The sequence below is a fragment of the Rhinolophus sinicus genome, linkage group LG15, assembly GCF_036562045.2.
Source record: "Rhinolophus sinicus isolate RSC01 linkage group LG15, ASM3656204v1, whole genome shotgun sequence".
NCBI classification, from domain to species: domain Eukaryota; kingdom Metazoa; phylum Chordata; class Mammalia; order Chiroptera; family Rhinolophidae; genus Rhinolophus; species Rhinolophus sinicus.
Window position 1 is genome coordinate 7,606,385 of NC_133764.1, and position 18,150 is coordinate 7,624,534.

At 43.4% G+C, this 18,150-nt stretch overlaps 1 protein-coding gene across 4 annotated transcripts in view; it reads right to left on the bottom strand.

The window, feature by feature from the left end:
• The window catches only part of SHISA6 (shisa family member 6), a 304,147-nt gene that overhangs the window by 150,715 nt on the left and 135,282 nt on the right, over positions 1–18,150 (bottom strand). For 2 of the 4 annotated variants that reach the window (XM_074319589.1, XM_019755213.2), the window contains exon 4: positions 11,414–11,509. The exons of the other annotated variants lie outside the window; for them this stretch is intronic. In XM_074319589.1, the coding sequence (XP_074175690.1) occupies positions 11,414–11,509 (96 nt within the window). The remainder of the gene's footprint in view (positions 1–11,413; positions 11,510–18,150) is intronic. 4 annotated transcript variants of the gene reach the window in all.

The window sequence follows — 18,150 nt, forward strand, 5'->3', positions numbered from 1 at the left end:
AAGTATTTAGGGGTAAAGGGCCATTATATCTGTAACTTACTCTCAGATATTAAAAAGAACAATTTTATATATATATATATATATATATATATATATATATATATATATAGTTTTAGAAAAAATATAAAATGTATATATATATGCATGTTTATGCATATATATAATATTTATGTAAATATACAAAGACAGACAGAGAGACAGATAAAGAGAATCATAAAACAAATGTAATAAAATGTCAAAATTTGGACAATTTGAAGGGTATATAGGAATTTTAATACCACTTTTGTAACTTTTATGTAAGTTTGAAATTATTTCTAAATAAAAACATTTAAAAGATAAAAAGTAGCAAAAAGAAAACAAGTGGTAGGCCTCCTATTGGTTATATAACTAAAGGTAAAATAGGATGGATTATTAAGCAACCATTGGGGCAAAAAATGATAGAACTAGATCTATCTGTACAGCTACTGAATGATCTCCAAGCTATATTGTTTAAAAAGCAAGATGCAGAATGGTGAATATATTGTATTCCTTTTTGCGTGTTTAAAATGCATGTGACTGGAGTTATAAAGAGTACAGTGAAATAAAATATAAAGAGGTATCAATTCTCACAGAGGTGTAAGGGGTGTAGAACAGCTCTGAAATGACTGAAGAAAGAACACAGCAAACAGCCTCCATCATCCCTGTTTCAGCACACATGCACACATCTTGGAACATCGGGACTAGAAAGCATCTTGTAGAAAAAAATTATGGGTAGGGAGACATAAACCCAGAAAGGTGAAGCAATTTTTCCAAGACGCCAATCACTTGCAACAACTTCTCAAGTCTCTCGACTCCCAGTTTAGTGTTGTTTCAATTCATCCTTTCATCCCTTCACTCATTCATTCACAAATATCGGTTGAGCATCAATGATGTGCCAGCCACGGGAAGCACAGTGGTAAACACACCAGATGCAGTCCCTGCTCCCATAGTTAGAGGCAAAGATAGACATCAGGCAAGAAATCACACAAATTAAAAATATTTTTTGAGGAGCATGGGAAAGCAACTCTTAAGGGTGCAGTTAGAAAACATAATGGCAGATGTGATTTCCATGTGAAGACCAAGGCAAACTTACTCAAAGAAGGGAAATTCAAACAGAGTCCTGAACCACAAGTAGATTGTTTTGTTAAGGACCAAAGGAGAAGAACATTCCAGACACAAAAATCAGCTTGTGCCAAGGCCCAGAGGAGGGGAGAATGAACAGGAAACCCCTTTGGGCGAGAGCGCAGTGAAGAAGAACAGTAGCCCAAGGGGCTTCATCACTGAGCAGGGGCCAGATGGTGCAGGCCTTGCAAGCCACATATTTGCTTTGTTCCCGACTCACGTCCACAGAGGAAGGGAGGGAGAGTATGCACATGCTGTCTTGTAAGAGTTTCGAACTCAGTCAGTATTTTTATGATGGGCGAGCTCCATTCCAAAGAGTTAGGGGAATATTTAAGACTCTGTCTCCAGTAGAGAACCTTTGAAGTTTTATGAAGCAGAAGAGACAATAGATCTTAGCTTTAGGTTAGATTAGATACATTTGATTAAGTCAGGTTAAATTAGGTTAGAATAAATTAGCTTACTCTGGCTGCTCAGCAGAGGACAGGATGTGGGGGCAAGAATGGAACCCCTTGCAGGAGGTCTTTGCAAGTTGTCTAGATGGGAAGGGAGGGAGTCGTGGATTGGGAGGCTGGCTAAGCTGGGGGCAAGCAGTGGGCAAGATCAAGAGAATGGGACAGAATGGTAATGGACTTTGGATGTGATGAGGGAGAGAAAAAAGTCAAGGATAGCATGTAGAGTCCTACGTAAGCACTTGAGCAGTTAAGAGTGCCACTGCTAAGGGACCCACACCTTCATTTGCACAAACATAAGCTTCTGCCAAATCTGCCAAGATTTGATCTGGGCATAGATGGCATCCAATAGCCCTGTCTATTTCAGTTGAATGGATTCGGGGTTCAGGCATCTGTGTTCAATTGCACTTAGTCAAAAACTAGAAAATCATTATGCTCCCCCAGAACTACTCTCCCAGGGCAAAAGCAAAATGATTCACTGGGAAGCAGATGAAGAGAATAAGAATCTAACATCAATCCTATTCAAGGAATGAATACTTCATAAGCTCTGACCCTCTAAACCCAAGGCGTACATTTATCTAATGCTGGTGGAAGGGCCTTCAGGTATGAACTATGAACGATCTGCTGCTAACCTCAGAAAAGAAAAATCACTTCTCTGCAGCATTATGCACATGTCTGGAGGGTCTTCTTGCAGGTTTCTTAGAGTGTGAACAGAAGAATAAGCCACTCTGAGAACACATGGGGGTGTTTAAACTTAAAGCTTTCCTTTGAAAGAAAAGCTGCCTGTCTTATTCTACGCAGTAGTTTTACATTTAGGAGTTGTCTTATCCTGAAACAACCCCAGAATATCAGAGAACAAAGGGTCTTATTCATCTCCAATGCTCTGATTTCCATGAGGAAACTGAGGCTTGACACAGTAGCAATACCGCAAATCAGAAAATCAATGGCTGGGGAATAGTTGAATCTCCAATGAGCACTGAACCCATGAGCCCGCTCAACTCCTTTCAGCTCTGCAGCCTGAGCTACACCATGACTCAGGCAAGGGAAGACACTCTTGGTGGGGAAAATAGAGACCTGGGGAGTTGACCCTAAATGTGCTATGTCTGTCTCTGTCCGTGGAGTCAGCCTCATACACAGGCCGGCTTTTTGTGTTTCTTTTGCTTCTTAGTTTTATTCTTAAAGGCAGAAGAGGAGAAAGGTGGCAAGAAAGATGGGTAGTGATAATCAACTAGGATTCTGAACTCAGCCCATATTATGTGTCTGGAGGATCTAGGACACTGTCTCCAACTCACCTTTCTAGTTCCATTTTCTGCTGCCCCACTACAGGTGTCCTGTGGCCCTTTCACTTTCCTGCACCTCCTACAGGCATTTTATGTCCCCATCACACGAGCATTTCCACTTCCATGCCTTTGCTCAGGAGGCACCACACCTGAAATGTCAGCCCTGATTCACTCCTGGCTAGTCACATTCTTCCTGCCTGCAACTCCTGCCTCCTGTAGAAGGCCATTTAGGATCCCACCATTCAGAGGCAATAGTTTCCTCCTTTAAGCCCCCTCCACTCTTCTAGGGGTCTACTCCATGGTACTTCCCATTTGCTTCGCAGGGATTGTCCTGCCTGGCTTCTTGAAGGCAGGCATTGTTTACTCATCTTTGCTCAACTAATACTTAAGTTTGATTGAAACGGAAAAACCTCTGTGATTCTGACATCTGGAGTCTTAGGAGGTCTGTTTGCATCAGCCCTCAAGGCTCAAATAGTTCTCCTCAAGGTATTTCTTCCCTCCTCTGCTAGTTACGAAATGAGATTTCATGGCAAATGAATCTCAGAAATGGAAGTGACCTTGAAGACCATTGAGGGACCACTCTTAAAGCAAAAATTCTTCCAACCCAGTGTTTTTCAAGCTTTAATGTGCACATCAATCACCTAAAGATCTTGTTAAAATGAACATTCTGATTCAGTAGATTCAGGGCCCAAGAGTCTGCATTTCTCTCTAGCTCCCTGGGGATGCCCGCGCTGCTGGTCCTAGCATTATCCTTGGAGTAATAAGGTTCTACAGTACTCTCAAGCTATGAGCGATATGAAGACTTACCATTGCTTGTGTGCGTAGCGCTCTGGTGCATGCGGTATCTCACACAATTCCACACTAGCCCTGTAAGGTAGGTGTTACTACTCCCTTGTTTTATAGATAAATGTCACAGAGGTCAAGGTCACAAACTAGAAAGTGGTAGAGCCAGGAGTGAATGAGCATGTCTGACTCCAATGACCCTCTTCTTCTCACCATTTTTCTTCTTCTACAACCATCTAATGAGGGAAGTTTACATCACTATTTGGAGGGGATTAAGACTGAGGCTGAGGCCATGACTCCAGGCAGGCAGGACCTGGATTTCTTTATTCTACCATACACATCATCTCCATAAAACAGTGGCACAGAATTATATGGTTATGTTCCAGGCAGTGGAGTCCCGAGACCCTGAGAACATCGGTATTCTTCCCCACTTCCAGGTCACCATGAAATCCTGGCAACTATTGATTGAGAGGTTGTCTTCTCCTGGCCACAGACTCCAGCTGGTATAGAGATGGCATTTCCATCACTTTCCCAGGACTTGACAGACACATAGCTTAGCTGTCAGGGTTTCTGCGACTCTTGGCAGTCAGCAGCAGAGAATGAAGGGAGCTAATGCCAAGGGTTGGCTCATGGGAAGGGGAGATTCCCAACTTGGATGACCAGTCAGTGCCAAGAACAGTGCCAGGAAGAGACTGTACTGGCCACAGACCTGCCTCTGGGGCCAACTTGAACCATGGGTCATGGCAAGAGAAATCTCAGATCTGGCGCTAATAAGCAATTGGAAAATGAGAAGAGCACAGCTCTGGGTTGCTAGACTTTCAGCTAGGCAAGCCAGCCTCTGGCAAAACAGAACTTGGTCCTCTGTTATGTCCCAAGCAGGCTTTAAAGAGCCCCCAAGACTAAAGGCAATAAAGCTGTCCTGTGCGCCTCTGCCTCCTGCTTCTCTGACGTCAATGTACCAAAAAGACTTCTCTCTTGCCCTACTGCTGGAGCCTACGGGATATCTATCTGTAACTGGGTTACTCCTCTTTTGAGGACAATATCCACGTACCCTACAAGTAAGAGCTGAAACTTTCCAAGGCAAGGAGACTTATGGTGCATCCTGACCCCCTCCTCTGCCCTGTGCTATCGCTCCTCTCCTTCTGCCAGCCCAGTACATTGTCCCAGTGGACTGGCCCAACACCTACATGGGCCAATGGCAGCAGGCCCACACACAAGCATTAAACAGGGACACATGGATGGTCCAGCACTCAACAAATGGCATGATGGATGGGAATGTCTCTCCGTGCCACTATTTACCCAGGTAGTGAGAGTTGGGTGACAACTTAGATACCACATCACTTATCAATGTGCCATTTTGACCCCAGCAGTGCTGGTAGAATGAGGTGAGCCAAAGGACGATGGAAAGTTTGTGGACCAACTTCCTCAGTGCCTCAAGTGGGTCTTCCAGTGGCAAACTGGATGGTCCTACCTTAGAGGTGGACTGTTGAGTGGCTCAGGAAGTGGGCCCAGCACACCAAGTTCCTCAGATGGAACTGCAAGGTTTAACTGCTGCCCAAATTAATACAAGTGGAGACAGCATCCTGCGCCAGGTTGAGGAGAGTCACAGCACTGCTTCCTGATGGGTCATGGGTGTTCTTGTTAGGCAGACCAACATGGGAAATGAGGTTTGTAGAATAGCTGCCTTTGAGCTAAATGGCTGAGATCGCAAACGTAAGTATCCAGATAAGAAACTTTCAAAGGTATTCCACTGGGCTTTGTTTTGCCATATTTCCTTTTATTTTGTTTGAACAGCAGTCACATTGAGAAATGGATTCAACTGGGTAAGTACCAAGTTCAACGTTCATGCGGACCCATCTCTGTTTCTGATGCAATCAATATGAACCAGTCAGCCACCATGTGAGGTTGACTCAATTCTAACAATATATGTAATCACACTGATGCCACATGTTTTCCTAAGCGTAAGGCTTAGGGACTGCCTGTACGTGCTGGCCTGGAGCATGCAAAATACCATTGAGTAAACCTGAGCACACCAAGTCAGTGCCTCGTTCTTGATATTCAGCCATTAATCAGGACTGAGCAGGCACAGAGTTAACAAAGGGAGCTGTCCCACATGTGCAGATCAGAACAATCGGTAGACAGCTTAGACCTTTGGTGTCCTCAGCCCAGAACCCAAGAATTCTCTGCCCTCTTCCCACTACTTCCTGCCGATCTCTGGTCTATGGAGAGGTACAGGAAAGAATGCTCACAGGTGGTACTGGCTTCTCAGAGGCCAATCTCAAGCAAGTCAGGCCCAGCCTTCCTTCTCTCTTGCTTTCCGGCTGGCTCACTGTTGCCATGGAGACCAGATGTCTTTGAGTTGTGCATTTTATCTGGAGTCCAGCCTTTCCCACTCACTCCCCTGGGTCCCCAGAATGTGAAAATATCTAAGCTAGATTTATTTGGCCAAATGGCTTAGGGGTTCCCTTGCCACATCCACAGGATGGTCTGTAGGCTCTTGCTCAAATCCTGGTATATGGGTGGCAGCCTGCAGTTTTGTAGATGCCTACTCATCCATTCTTCCTTTTCTAGAAGAGAAGATGTACCTTTGAATCCTGTATCGCACAAGGCCAGGGCAGTGCCCAGACAAATGGGCTGGTGGGAAAGGTGAGCATAGGTTCAGGTGTGCATGGGGTTTGGACCCGCAGTGGGGCTCCGGAAAGGGCTGAGGGAAGCCAACAAGGACAGTGCTGGTTGGGGCATCCACAGCCCACATGGAACCTGAAGAAGCTGAAGCGGGTCCCTGCCGACTGCTTTGATTACTTCTCCACTTCATGCAGCCCGCCACCCACTCCCACAGTTACCAGTTACCCTTAGGTCTTGTCACCATCAAAAGCTCCCCACCTCTTGCACTCTAATATCTCCCACCCATCACGCAGACGAAAAGGCTCTGGTCCTTGCGTTCCCTTGCCCTGCGCTCTCACTCCTGGCAGACCATTTACCCAGACTCATCACTGGCCAACGCCTGTATGTTTGCTGAATGTTAGAACCCATCTCTTCTTCATTACCCTCTCAGGGAGCAGGTACCCTGGGCCCAGCCCCCAAAATCTCTCCATCCCCTCCCTCTATACCACTGTTCTACCTCCTTAGACCTGGGGGCTTGTGCTTTTTTTTTCCCCTTCAGACTCTTCCTAGAAATCCCCACACATCAATATTATTAATTCCAGTGACCTCCACTCGTGCATCCCAAGCCACACCCGGCCTTAATCTTTATGGGGGGCAGTGGCAGCAAATATGGATGTGCTCACTGCATCTGTCTTCTGTTCTCAGGCAGTTTGCAGAGTGATTGTGATGTGCTGGCTACTGCTGCCACTCTTCCGATAGTTTGCACTGTTCATTAGGTCCTTTACACCCTGCCAGGAGCCAGATAGAGGAGAGAGAGAGAGAGAATCCCAAAGCCTTTGCTAAAAAGTAGGAGCTCCGAAGCAACTGCCCCTTTGTAGGAAGCAGCCACTATAACCCATATAGTCATTCATTTTGTGTAAGCACATTTATTGAGCACCTACTCTGTGCAAGACACTGTTCTAGGCACTGAGGAGTCAGCAGACAAATTTACATTCCAATAAGAGATAATAGGGGGGAAAAAAGAAATATATGAAGTATGTCAAAACAGAGTTAAGAACTATGGAGCAAAGTGAGGCAGGGAAAGGGAGGAAAGAATTGCAGTTTTTAAAGAGCATCCAGAAAACTTCAGGAAAAAAAATGACATTTGAACAGACTGAAAGAAGTGAAATATCATGTCATCTGCATTCCTGGGGAAGGAAGGGTCTGCCAGGCCGAGGGAACAGGGGTACGTCGCCCACCTGGCTTGCATGAGGACAGCTGTGAGATTGGGGCAGATGGAGCCGAGTGTGAGCAGAAGGGGTTGAGGTCAGAGTGGGACTGGGGCTTCACCATACAGGGCGTGGGGGCCATTTAAGGATCTGGTTTCCACTCCGGGCGAGATGAAAAACAAAAGGTTTTTGGCCTGATGCATTAGGAAGATGGAAGTCTGTGGGAGGGATGGGGTTTAGGCAGAGGTTGGGGGTGAGGTGAATTCACTCTGGCTTTATATTAAGTTTTAGATGTTTATTAATAATCCATGTGGTAATGTCAGTTTCAGGAGAGATGTCCTGGCTGGGGATATAAATGTGGGAGTTTCCAGTACATGAAGCCAGGAGGCTGGGTGAGGTCAGCTAAGGAGTGAGCACTGCTTCCCAGGTGAGGAGAGGCTCCAGAAGGGAACCCTTAGGCACTCCAACATGGGTAAGTTGGAGAGATGAGGAGGGAGCTATGGAGGAGACTAGTCAGGTGTGGGCAACCAGGAAGCAAGAAAACCATGGCAGCATGGTGTTTTGGAAATCAAGTGGAAACACAAACAAATGTTTCCAAAGGAGAGAGTGGTCTGCTCTTAAAAGCTATAGCGAGGGCCAGTGAGGTAAAGCCTAGAAGTGACCAGTAGGTGAGACCTAGTAATATAGAGGTCACCGGTGAGCTTGGCAAGAGCAGTGGGGGTAGTGGGATAACACGTTTGTCCAGATGGATGCAAAAGAGAATGGAGAGTGTCTGGGATGTGCTTCTACATGATCTGGGCAAACTGACTGATGGGAAGAGGAGGGTTCATTAAGCTCGCCTCTCTATTTTGGGATATGTTGGAAATGTTCCATAATAAAAAAGTATAAAAGATTTTTAAAATAAGAGAATGGAAGAAGAGGAATAGGAGACTGCAGGTACAGCCTTTAGAGTTTAATGTGAAAGAGAGTGGCGAATGAGGGCAGGAGCTGGAGGGGAGTATGACAACTTTAGTTATTACATAAATAACACAATACACACAAAGTATATTCCTAGAAAGAGGTTTCAGAGGCCTTTGGGTGGAAGGGAACGGTGAAGAGGCTCTGATAAGGATGATACACATGGAGGGACAGGCCATGCCTGCACAGGAGGGCGGGATGAGGCCACAACTAAGATGGGGGAGATAATAAACAGTGGCCACAGCAAACCCCCCAACCCCACACACACACCGAGGCCTCCTGGGTGTCCCAGGTGAGTGTGACCTAAAGGACAGGTAGGGCTAGAGAATGTCCTTTATGTTGCTCTAATGGAGGTTTATTCATTTGAAAGCAGGCTACATCCATGGCCTGATACACACACAATCTGGCTCCCCTGTGGCTCCGATTCCATCTCCTTCTACTCTCAGCCTTTTTCATCCTGCTGCACTCACACTGGCCTCCTTCCTACTTCTTGACACCCCAAGAAAGCTTCTACCTCAGGGCCTTCCTGTGGGCTCTACTTGGGATGTGGGTCTCTGCTCAATTATTACCTTATCCAAGAGGCCGTCTGTGACAAGAGCGGCTTCCGGCCACAGAACTTCCTGCCGCCTTACCTGCTTGAGGTTTTCTCCTTGCACTTATTATCAAAAACTTATATTGTCTGCTTCCCCCGATGGAATGTGAGCTCCATAAGAACAGATTATATTTTATTTCTGAATATTGCTTAGCACATAGTAGGCCTCAGGAAGTATTTGTTGAATGAATGCATGAACCAAAATACACAAATATATACATATATGTATATATATATATGTATACATGTGTGTATATACAGAGGGTGCCAAAAAAAGTATACACATTTTAAGAAAGGAAAAAACTGTATTTAAATTGTAATACTTAATATATACCGATAACAAAAGATGAATACAAGTCACATTTGACTTCTTCAATTATAAGAGGTGCTCAAAGTGGTTACCATCAGTGTAATTTTCATACAGTTTTTTCCTTTCTTAAAATGTGTATATATTTTTTTGGCACCCTCTGTATGTATATATATATATATACACATATACATATATATACACATATATATACATATACACATATGCATATATATATATATATATATATATATATATATATATATATATATATATGGAGAGAGAGAGAGAATTCTACTGATTGAACTATTTGTTGTTTCAGGGTGGACCACCTACAAGGAGTGGGGGTAGGATGGGAAACCACTGTAGCTGAGAAGCCTTGGTAAGATTTGCCACGCTCTGTTGGAAAGATCCAAATTTGCAGCTCTGCTCTGTGGGTCATAGGAGTATGTAGCCAGCCTCCAGAATGGCCATTGATGATCCTTGGCACCTGATATTCACACTCTTGTGTATCTTTTATTTTGAGTAGGGCTGACTTGTGTAACCACCAGAATATCTTGGAAGTGATGGTGTGTAACCAACAGACTTGGTCATAAAAGACGCTGTGGCTTCTGGCTTTGTCTTTCTTGGATCACCCACTCTGAGGAAGCCCAGCCACCAAGTTGTGAGGACACTCAAATAGCGATAGAACATCATAGGGAGACTGAGGCCCCCTGCCAACAGCCAGCACCATGTGAGGGAACCATCTTGGAAGCAGGTCCTCCAGCCCCAGTCTAGCCTTCAGATGATGCAGCCCCTGCTGACATCTTGACTGTACCCTCATGAGACCCCAAGCCAGAAGCAGCCAGCTCAGCTGCTCCCAAATTCCTGACCTGCACAAACTATGTGAGTCAATAAATGTTTATTGCTATTTTTAAATGCTACATTTTAGAGTGATTTATTTCACTGCAATAGGTAGTTATCACACAGTGGATGGAATGGGGGCTGGCCATCCCAGATTTGATTTGATATGGGTATGACTAGGATTGTGTCTTTCCCTGGTTAACTGTGCAGCCCATTTCAGCTCCTGGAGCGAGCCCATTCCCCCTTCTGGTCCCAATTTGATTCTGCAATTCTTATTAGCCACAAATGCCACCTGTATCCTCAATAAACTTTATTTAGACACAAATAGACACAACAGAAAATACATACACAGATACAGATATTTTTTTTTTCTCTATAGGATGAACAAACATCACATAGGGAATTTAAAAAGTAGGCGCACGGGATGTAAGAAAATATTGCAAAGTTCCTTGTTCACTCACACTTAAAACAGACACATATTTCAGAGGAACACAGGGATATACCATCCCTACAACAGAGTACACAGTTGGTCTATAACAGTACACAGGTGTTAGGAAGGTAATCGAAGGAGTTAGGGAGCCAGTTACTCTTGCTATGACAGAACGCTCACACCACTAGCAGGACTCTGTTTAGACAAAAGACAGAATCGAGGCGTCCGTACCCCCCTGCAGATGCTCTGCAAGCTGTCAGCTAGGTCATAAAGCAGCTCAGCAGAAATGCCACGTTAGCTTTCATCTTGTAGCTTGAAGGTCTGCATAACCTCTACCTTACTGTCCACGTCAGAGAGTTTCCACAGACACACTCAGGACGCTGAAACTCTTGACATGCACGCTGGCTTCGAAACCCACAGTACAGAACATTGACATCCGTTTATAAAATGTGGCTTAAAAAAAAAAAGGAATAATAGCCAAGAGGACAACAAACACTTTGCAAATGCTGTCACATCCATTGGCAGTGCTTCCCACCACGCTGCCTATGGTCCCCTCCCACAGGGAGCCAGCCATTGGCCTCTGTCCTGCTCCACACCAGGATCGAGGTCTCTTGGTAGTCTATGATTGCCCTCTAAAGTCACACCTGTGACCTCCCGGTCACTCCTATCTGAGTCATGGATGTCACCAGGACAAGCTGCACGAAACCACCCCGCTTATTCCTGTCCCGGACAAGCCTCTGGCCTCCAAACCATCTTCACATTCAGATGGGGGATCCCTAGGCAACCTCTGTATTTTAGTAAAAAATGGTTTCCACTGTACCCTTCGTGTGTCCTCTTCCTAATGTGACAAATCCAGATGAGATGAAGTTATGGAGATCAGGTCCTCCACTTCGGTAAGCATCCTTCCCATAATGTCCTGCAAGAAGATGGGGCAAAATTACCTGGCACATCCATGACACCAACAAGAAGACAAACGTCGCAGCTCCAGCTCACCCAACAATGGGGTTGAGCTTAATGTCAAATTGGCAGCTAAGTCAGAAGGTAAAAGCAATCAAGAAAAAAATACATATGTAATTTTATAAATTTATATATAAATATATAATATATATTTTATGAATATATATAAAGTATATATATTTCTATCATATAACATTTATATATAACACATATTTAGGAATATTATATATATTACTATACAACAAATAATATATATATTCTGCCCCAGAATTAATATATGACATATATCATATGTATTGATATATATGTCATATATCACTTATTCATATATATATCATATATATGGATACATATGTATTGCAATAAAGAAGAAAGTTCTGGGAAGGTTATGTTGAAAGCAGAGGGGGCAAAGGGGGACACATGGCTTCATTTTGGCACTTATGACTGAGCACACCAGAACATCAGTCGATTTGTCTTGCCATCCCTTCCTTTGTCCCAGCTTCCCTCCTTCTCTTTCTTGCCTTATTCACTTGTTTTCTTCCTTTCCAAAGTACAGAGGCATGGGTCTGACCTGTGTATGTGCATGTTTATTAATCATACCACATCCTATGGAACCACAGCCTTGTGGCTTAGGAGAAACGCAATAGCAGTTGAAGTTGACAAGTAGAATGGTGGTTATGAACCATTGGAAAACTACTTCTATGCCTTTCTCTCTTGACTTTCTGCAATAAGATCTTGTCCCTCGGCAGCCTAATGCATCCATCTACCTGTGGGGTGGTGTGAGGAAAAGACCGAGGGCAGGTTAGAACCCTGGGAGAAGAAATTCAAAGAGAAAGAGCATTCAAGTTCTGCTTCTGACATTCAAAATAGGATTTCACAATACACTTGAAATGCAGGCATTGTAAAGAAAGGACTCTCCACACGCCATCCTGAGGTATGTATATGTGAAAAAGGAGAAAAGCCATTTTTTGTCATGTTGCCACCAAGTGTATTAAAAACTATACTTAACAATTATAGCAATGTGCAGAACTACCTAAGATGCAATGTTAAGTTAAAAATGGGCAGAAAATTCTATACTAAATATGATCATAATGCTGTAAAAAATTCAAACCCGTGCAAAAAAAAAGAAAAAAAAAGATTGAAAGAAAATACACCTGATACTGACAACTGCCTTTGGGTAGCTAGAACACAAGTCTTTTTATTCTTCTCTCCTTTTACCTTTTCTATATTTACCAAGCTTTTGTTTTTTTCTACAATGAGTATGCAATTTTTGTAATATAAATAGGTAAAATACATTTCTAATGGAAAAATGTATGGTAAGTGTAAACACAACCTAAACTGCATTTTTTTCCCTCTACATTAGATCTGAAACCTGGGTGCATGTTGGAATCATCTGGATGCTTTTAAAGACACAGATGGGACACTACTCCAGGGATTCTGATTCAGTTGGCCAGGGCCTGGGCTTAGGTTAACCTAATTTTAAGAAGCTGTCTAGGTGATTCTAATGTGCCACTGGGAAGAAGACCCACTGCCGTCAAGTAAATAGAGAAACAACCTAAGCTCGATTTATGCACGTGGGTTCAATAACCATTTACTGGGGCCCTTGTGGGTGCCTGGCACTACCCACTATTTAAGTTCCAAGCGCCAGGATTCTCCCTCTGAAGAATGAAGCCTGGTTGGCCCAGTTCCGCCCTTCTCCCAGATCAGTGGTTCTCAAACCTGAGTGTGCATCAGGAAAAACAGGAGGCTGCATCAAAATAGTTGCTGGGCCCCACTCCCAGAGTTTCTGATTCAGTAGATCTTGGAAGGGACTCAGGATTTTGCATTTCTATCGAATTGCCTGGAGATGCTGATGCTGCTGGGTCCAGGGACCAAACTCTGAGAACCATTGTCCTAGCACATCAGGAACATAAGAAAATTTTACCACTGTTTCCCTCAGGCCTTCCACTCTGGAATAAACACCTCATTCCTCAGGGCACAGAGCTTCCCACAAGGAACTCTCTCGCTATAAAATATTGGGGTCAAAACCCAGAATTTTATACAATAGAATTATTGGAGCTGAACTAAGAGGCTGCTGTTCATATCGCAAGCCATATCACAGCTCCAGAAACCGGACTCTGGTACCTGCAGAAATTCATCTCCACCAGGGGATGAAGGAGAGAGGGACAAGGGGTGGGTGCAGGGACATGCGACAAGCCCTGGGGACATGGGGACCCTTGTTCGGTAACGCGGTCACTTTCTCCCCACCCCATCTCCTGACAACACAAGAGTATAAAAAAGGAGTAACAATTCAGAACCCTCATAAATTTGGACCTCATTAATTCAGAACCTATGATACATCCTGCAGAATTTGGGCTGGTTTATTTTTGTGCTCCTTATAAATAACATTTTTGATAAACAAATCAATACTGAGGAAGATGGAACATAAAACAGTGCCTGTGCTACTTACAATCATCTTTATCTGTCAGCCAGAACAAGGTCCCTCAGGACTAAGCATTGCCCTAGTACTTTGGGGCTATGCTGTTTGAAAGGACACTGTAATTTACTGATCACCTACTATGTGCCAGTCTGAGGAATAGCCACTCTGAAAACATGGCTTAATTTTGGGGGGGGCATCGTAATAGTGACCATCTTGTAACAGGATGCAGTTTACAAAGATCTTTTACATGTACTATTTACGTAAAATTTTAATCATTACTGCATGGTGAGCTGTCTTTACTATTATTTCCTTATTTTATTGATGGAAAGCTGGATCCGAAGTCCACAGCCTTTATACCCTAGAAACCTGACTGTGATCTGAATGAGTGTGGTTGTGACTCTTCTCTGAGACTTTAGTCAGGACCCAGTGGAAATGTTAAGCCAGAAGAAGTCCAATTGGTGTTGAACAAGTTCATAGACATTGGAGCTCAGAAGTGTTGAGTTTCAAGTACTGAAGTTGTGAATTGGAATGAAGAATTTTAGGGTCAAATTAGTTTGGAAAACTTTCAGTTAAATGAAATGAAAAGTAAACATGAAAAACAAGTCTAAGGACCACTCAGTGAGTACCCAACCCTTCAGGGAGCCTTTCAAAGACATCTCTTGGGTCAAATATAGGAAAGCTGCCCATGAGTTTATTTGAGCTGGAGAAGGCACAGTGGCAGTTTCAGCCTTTGTAAAAGCCGTGGTCCTCAAACTGGAGCACATCAGACTCACCTGGACAGCACACAGATTGCTGGGTGCCAGCCCCAGAATTCCTCAGTTAGTAGGTCAGAGATGGGTTCTGACCATTTCCATTTTTAACAAGTCCCCAGGTGATGCTGATGACGGTCACAGGTCCAGGAACAACACTTCATGAATAGAGCATTAGAGAGAACTATCGACAGGTCACTATTCAGCTGGATATAGAACTAATGCTAGGAAGTCATCGTCTAGACTGATTTACATTTTCTGTACCCTCCAAAGGAGCAATTGGTTGAGCATGAACAAGAGCATGATGAAGAGAAGAATGGTTGGTAAAAGTGAAGCCCTACATAGGTGGGCAGTCAGAAGAGAGGCGACTCAATACCTCCTCTTTGCCTTGGCAAGGCATAGAGCTCATCAGTTGATGATATAAATGGGTCATAGAGTTCTTTAGCCATAACACAAAGAACCATGCCATTTGGCAGCTACTACCCCAGGTTTATGCCTTCCTGAGTGCCATTTTAGGCAGGAAGCCAAAGGAATACAAACATTGCCTAAATTGTGTTTCCAGAGAAATAGCCATATATCCAGCAGAGCTCCAGGCAGAGGTAAGCAAGAGCTCTGTGAATACCCCTGTTAAGAAGCATGAGCATACCCAATACAGACACGCAACCTCTGACCATGAACAAGGGTAGTGTCAGGCTGCTGACTGTGCCTGCCTTCACGAGCTGAACTAAACTGAGCAAAGCAGCATCTGGATAACTTCTCTACCTCCAGTTCTGTGCTTCCCTCTCACCATCACCATCACCTGGAAGTCACAGGTCAACAGTCTCCAGGCAGGGGGCAGATTAGAGCTGAAGAGAAGTCTGAGGCTGGGTTCCTGGAATTGTACAATGCTGGTGGTTCTGCTAAGGAAGCAGCCCTGAGTAACTAGAAGGAAAGTTTCTGTGTAAAAGAGATTTGTTGCAAGAAACAGGCGGGGAAATGAGGTAATATCTGAATGGTGATCTCAATAAGATTTAAGAGAACTTTGCATCTGTGAAATTAGATCAACAGCCACGGGAGAGAAGCAAACTGATCAGGACAGTTTACCTGAGTTGCAAATATGGACAACAAAGTGGATACTAAAGGAAATTGATGAAGAAAATTCCAATGAAAAAGATGCACTAAAACAGTGGGAGAAAAGAAGAGACAAAGGGGACAACCCTAGAAGCTACCGTCTATTTCAAACTATATTCCCAGAAGAGAGATAGAAGTAATAATTTTTTTTCCTGAGTAGATGGAAGACTTTACTCTTTTGATAAAAAATAATCAAGTATCAGAATATATATTAGAAGGGTCCTATATCTAGATATACTGTGGCAAAATGCCATTTAAAAAAAGAATAAAGGAAAGAAGCCATCTTCATAAAACACTGAATCTATAGAAAGTGAAGCAACCTTTCATGGAATTTTGAGACTTTTATTTCCAAAGAAGTAGGACAGTGTACTGATTGAAGAACACAACACATTCTGGAACCCAGCTGACAAAATTCAAACTTCTCTATGCGGATGTTTCCTTAAATGCAAAAGGGAAACAATAATAATACCCATTTCACAGATTGTTGAGAAGATATACATATATATATATATATATATATATATATATATATATATATATATATATCTGGCATTTAAAACAATACTACTACAATACTACTAAATGCTATTTAAGGATTTGCTAATATTAAAAAAATGGTTTTTTTTAATATTGGGGAATAGTATGTTTCTCCAGGGCCCATCAGCTCCAAGTCATTGTCCTTCAATCTAGTTGTGGAGGGCACAGCCCAGCTACAAGTCCAGTCGCTGTTCTCAATCTTTAGTTGCAGGGGGCACAGCACACCATCCCACGTGGGAATTGAACCAGCAACCTTGTTGTTGAGAGCCTGCTCTATAATCAACTCAGCCATCTCACCACCCCAAGGATTTGCTAATATTTTTTAGTACAATTTTTCTTTTATTCCATTCCCCTAAAACTCATTGAAAATGATGAAAATAATGAAGAATAAAAAATCTTTCTTCAGAAAAAAGATACCAGGTTTTTCACTTAACAGAGGTAGAACAATTTGGAAAAATACACACACACACACACACACACAATACAATTCAAGGAAGACTACAGACCTAAATATGAAAAATCAAAATTTAAATCTGTTAGAAAATATGGGAGACTATGTTAATGATCTCAAAGCTGAGACAGGTTTTTAAACAAGGATCAAAAGGCACAGATTAAAGAGGAAACAACTGAAAAATTTTAAACTGTGCTATATCAAAAGCAATCCTAAAACTACAAGTCAAACAAGAGAAACATATATTAACATTAATAGCCAGAGCACATAAATAACTTCAAATTATTAAGAAAGTAAAACAACCCAATAGAAAAAATAGGCAGAAGAAATAATAGACAAATCAGACAAGAGAACACCCGAAGGGCCGATACCCATAAAGTGGTGTTCAATCTCACAAGTAATCAGAGAAAGTCAAATTAAAACTGTAATGAAGAGATCCACAATCGTGGAGTAGATAAACACTGTGCCTGCTTCCTTCCATGAACTCATTAAAATTACAACTAAATTATAGAACAATCAACCTGGAGAACCATCTGAAGTCTAGCTGAACAGAAGTTTTATGTATAACTAAGGATATAAAGAAAAAGCTATGTCAAGACTGGTAGGAGAGGTAGAGACGCGAAACAGGCTGGCCCCAAACTTCTGTGTGGCGGTTGAGAACTGGAAGGGATACCTCGGCAATGGAGGTTCCCCTCAGAGGAGCAATGGACCCCAGCCCCACACCAGCCTCCCCTGCACAGAGTACTGGTGCCAGAAAGAGGAGCCCCCACAACATCTGGCTGTGAAAAACAGTGGGGATTCCAACCATCAGGGTGGGGCAGAAGGCTGCAGGAAACCCAGATGTCCTCTTAAACTGCCCATGCACAGACTCACTCATTTGCAGGCACTCACCTTGGGTTCCAGCAGAGAGACAGTGACTCAGGGGGTGAAAGAGGCATATGGGGAGCAGACTGAGGTGTGTGGCTTCGAGGCCATGGTTGGAAGACACTGCCATTTTCCCTGTGAGAAGCCCTCTTCCTGTGCAGCCAGCAGGTGGGCGCCATCTTTCCTGTGTTGAGCCCTCCCCCTATGCTTACTGCCAAATCTGAATCTGATTGGTCTAGTGAGCTCTGTTGCTCCACCTTGCTGACTCTATGAGACCCTAGCTCACTCAACTCACCCAATATCAGAGACACTTTCTCTAAGAGCTGCCAGCCCCATGAACATTACACCCTTCCTTGAAAAACTATCCAAGTCCACAAGACCCAGGCGGGTGGCAACTGGCCTCAGTGTGCTCTGAGACTTTTGCTGAGTAGCTCCAGGCTCAGCACTGGCACCAAACCAGAGTCTATATT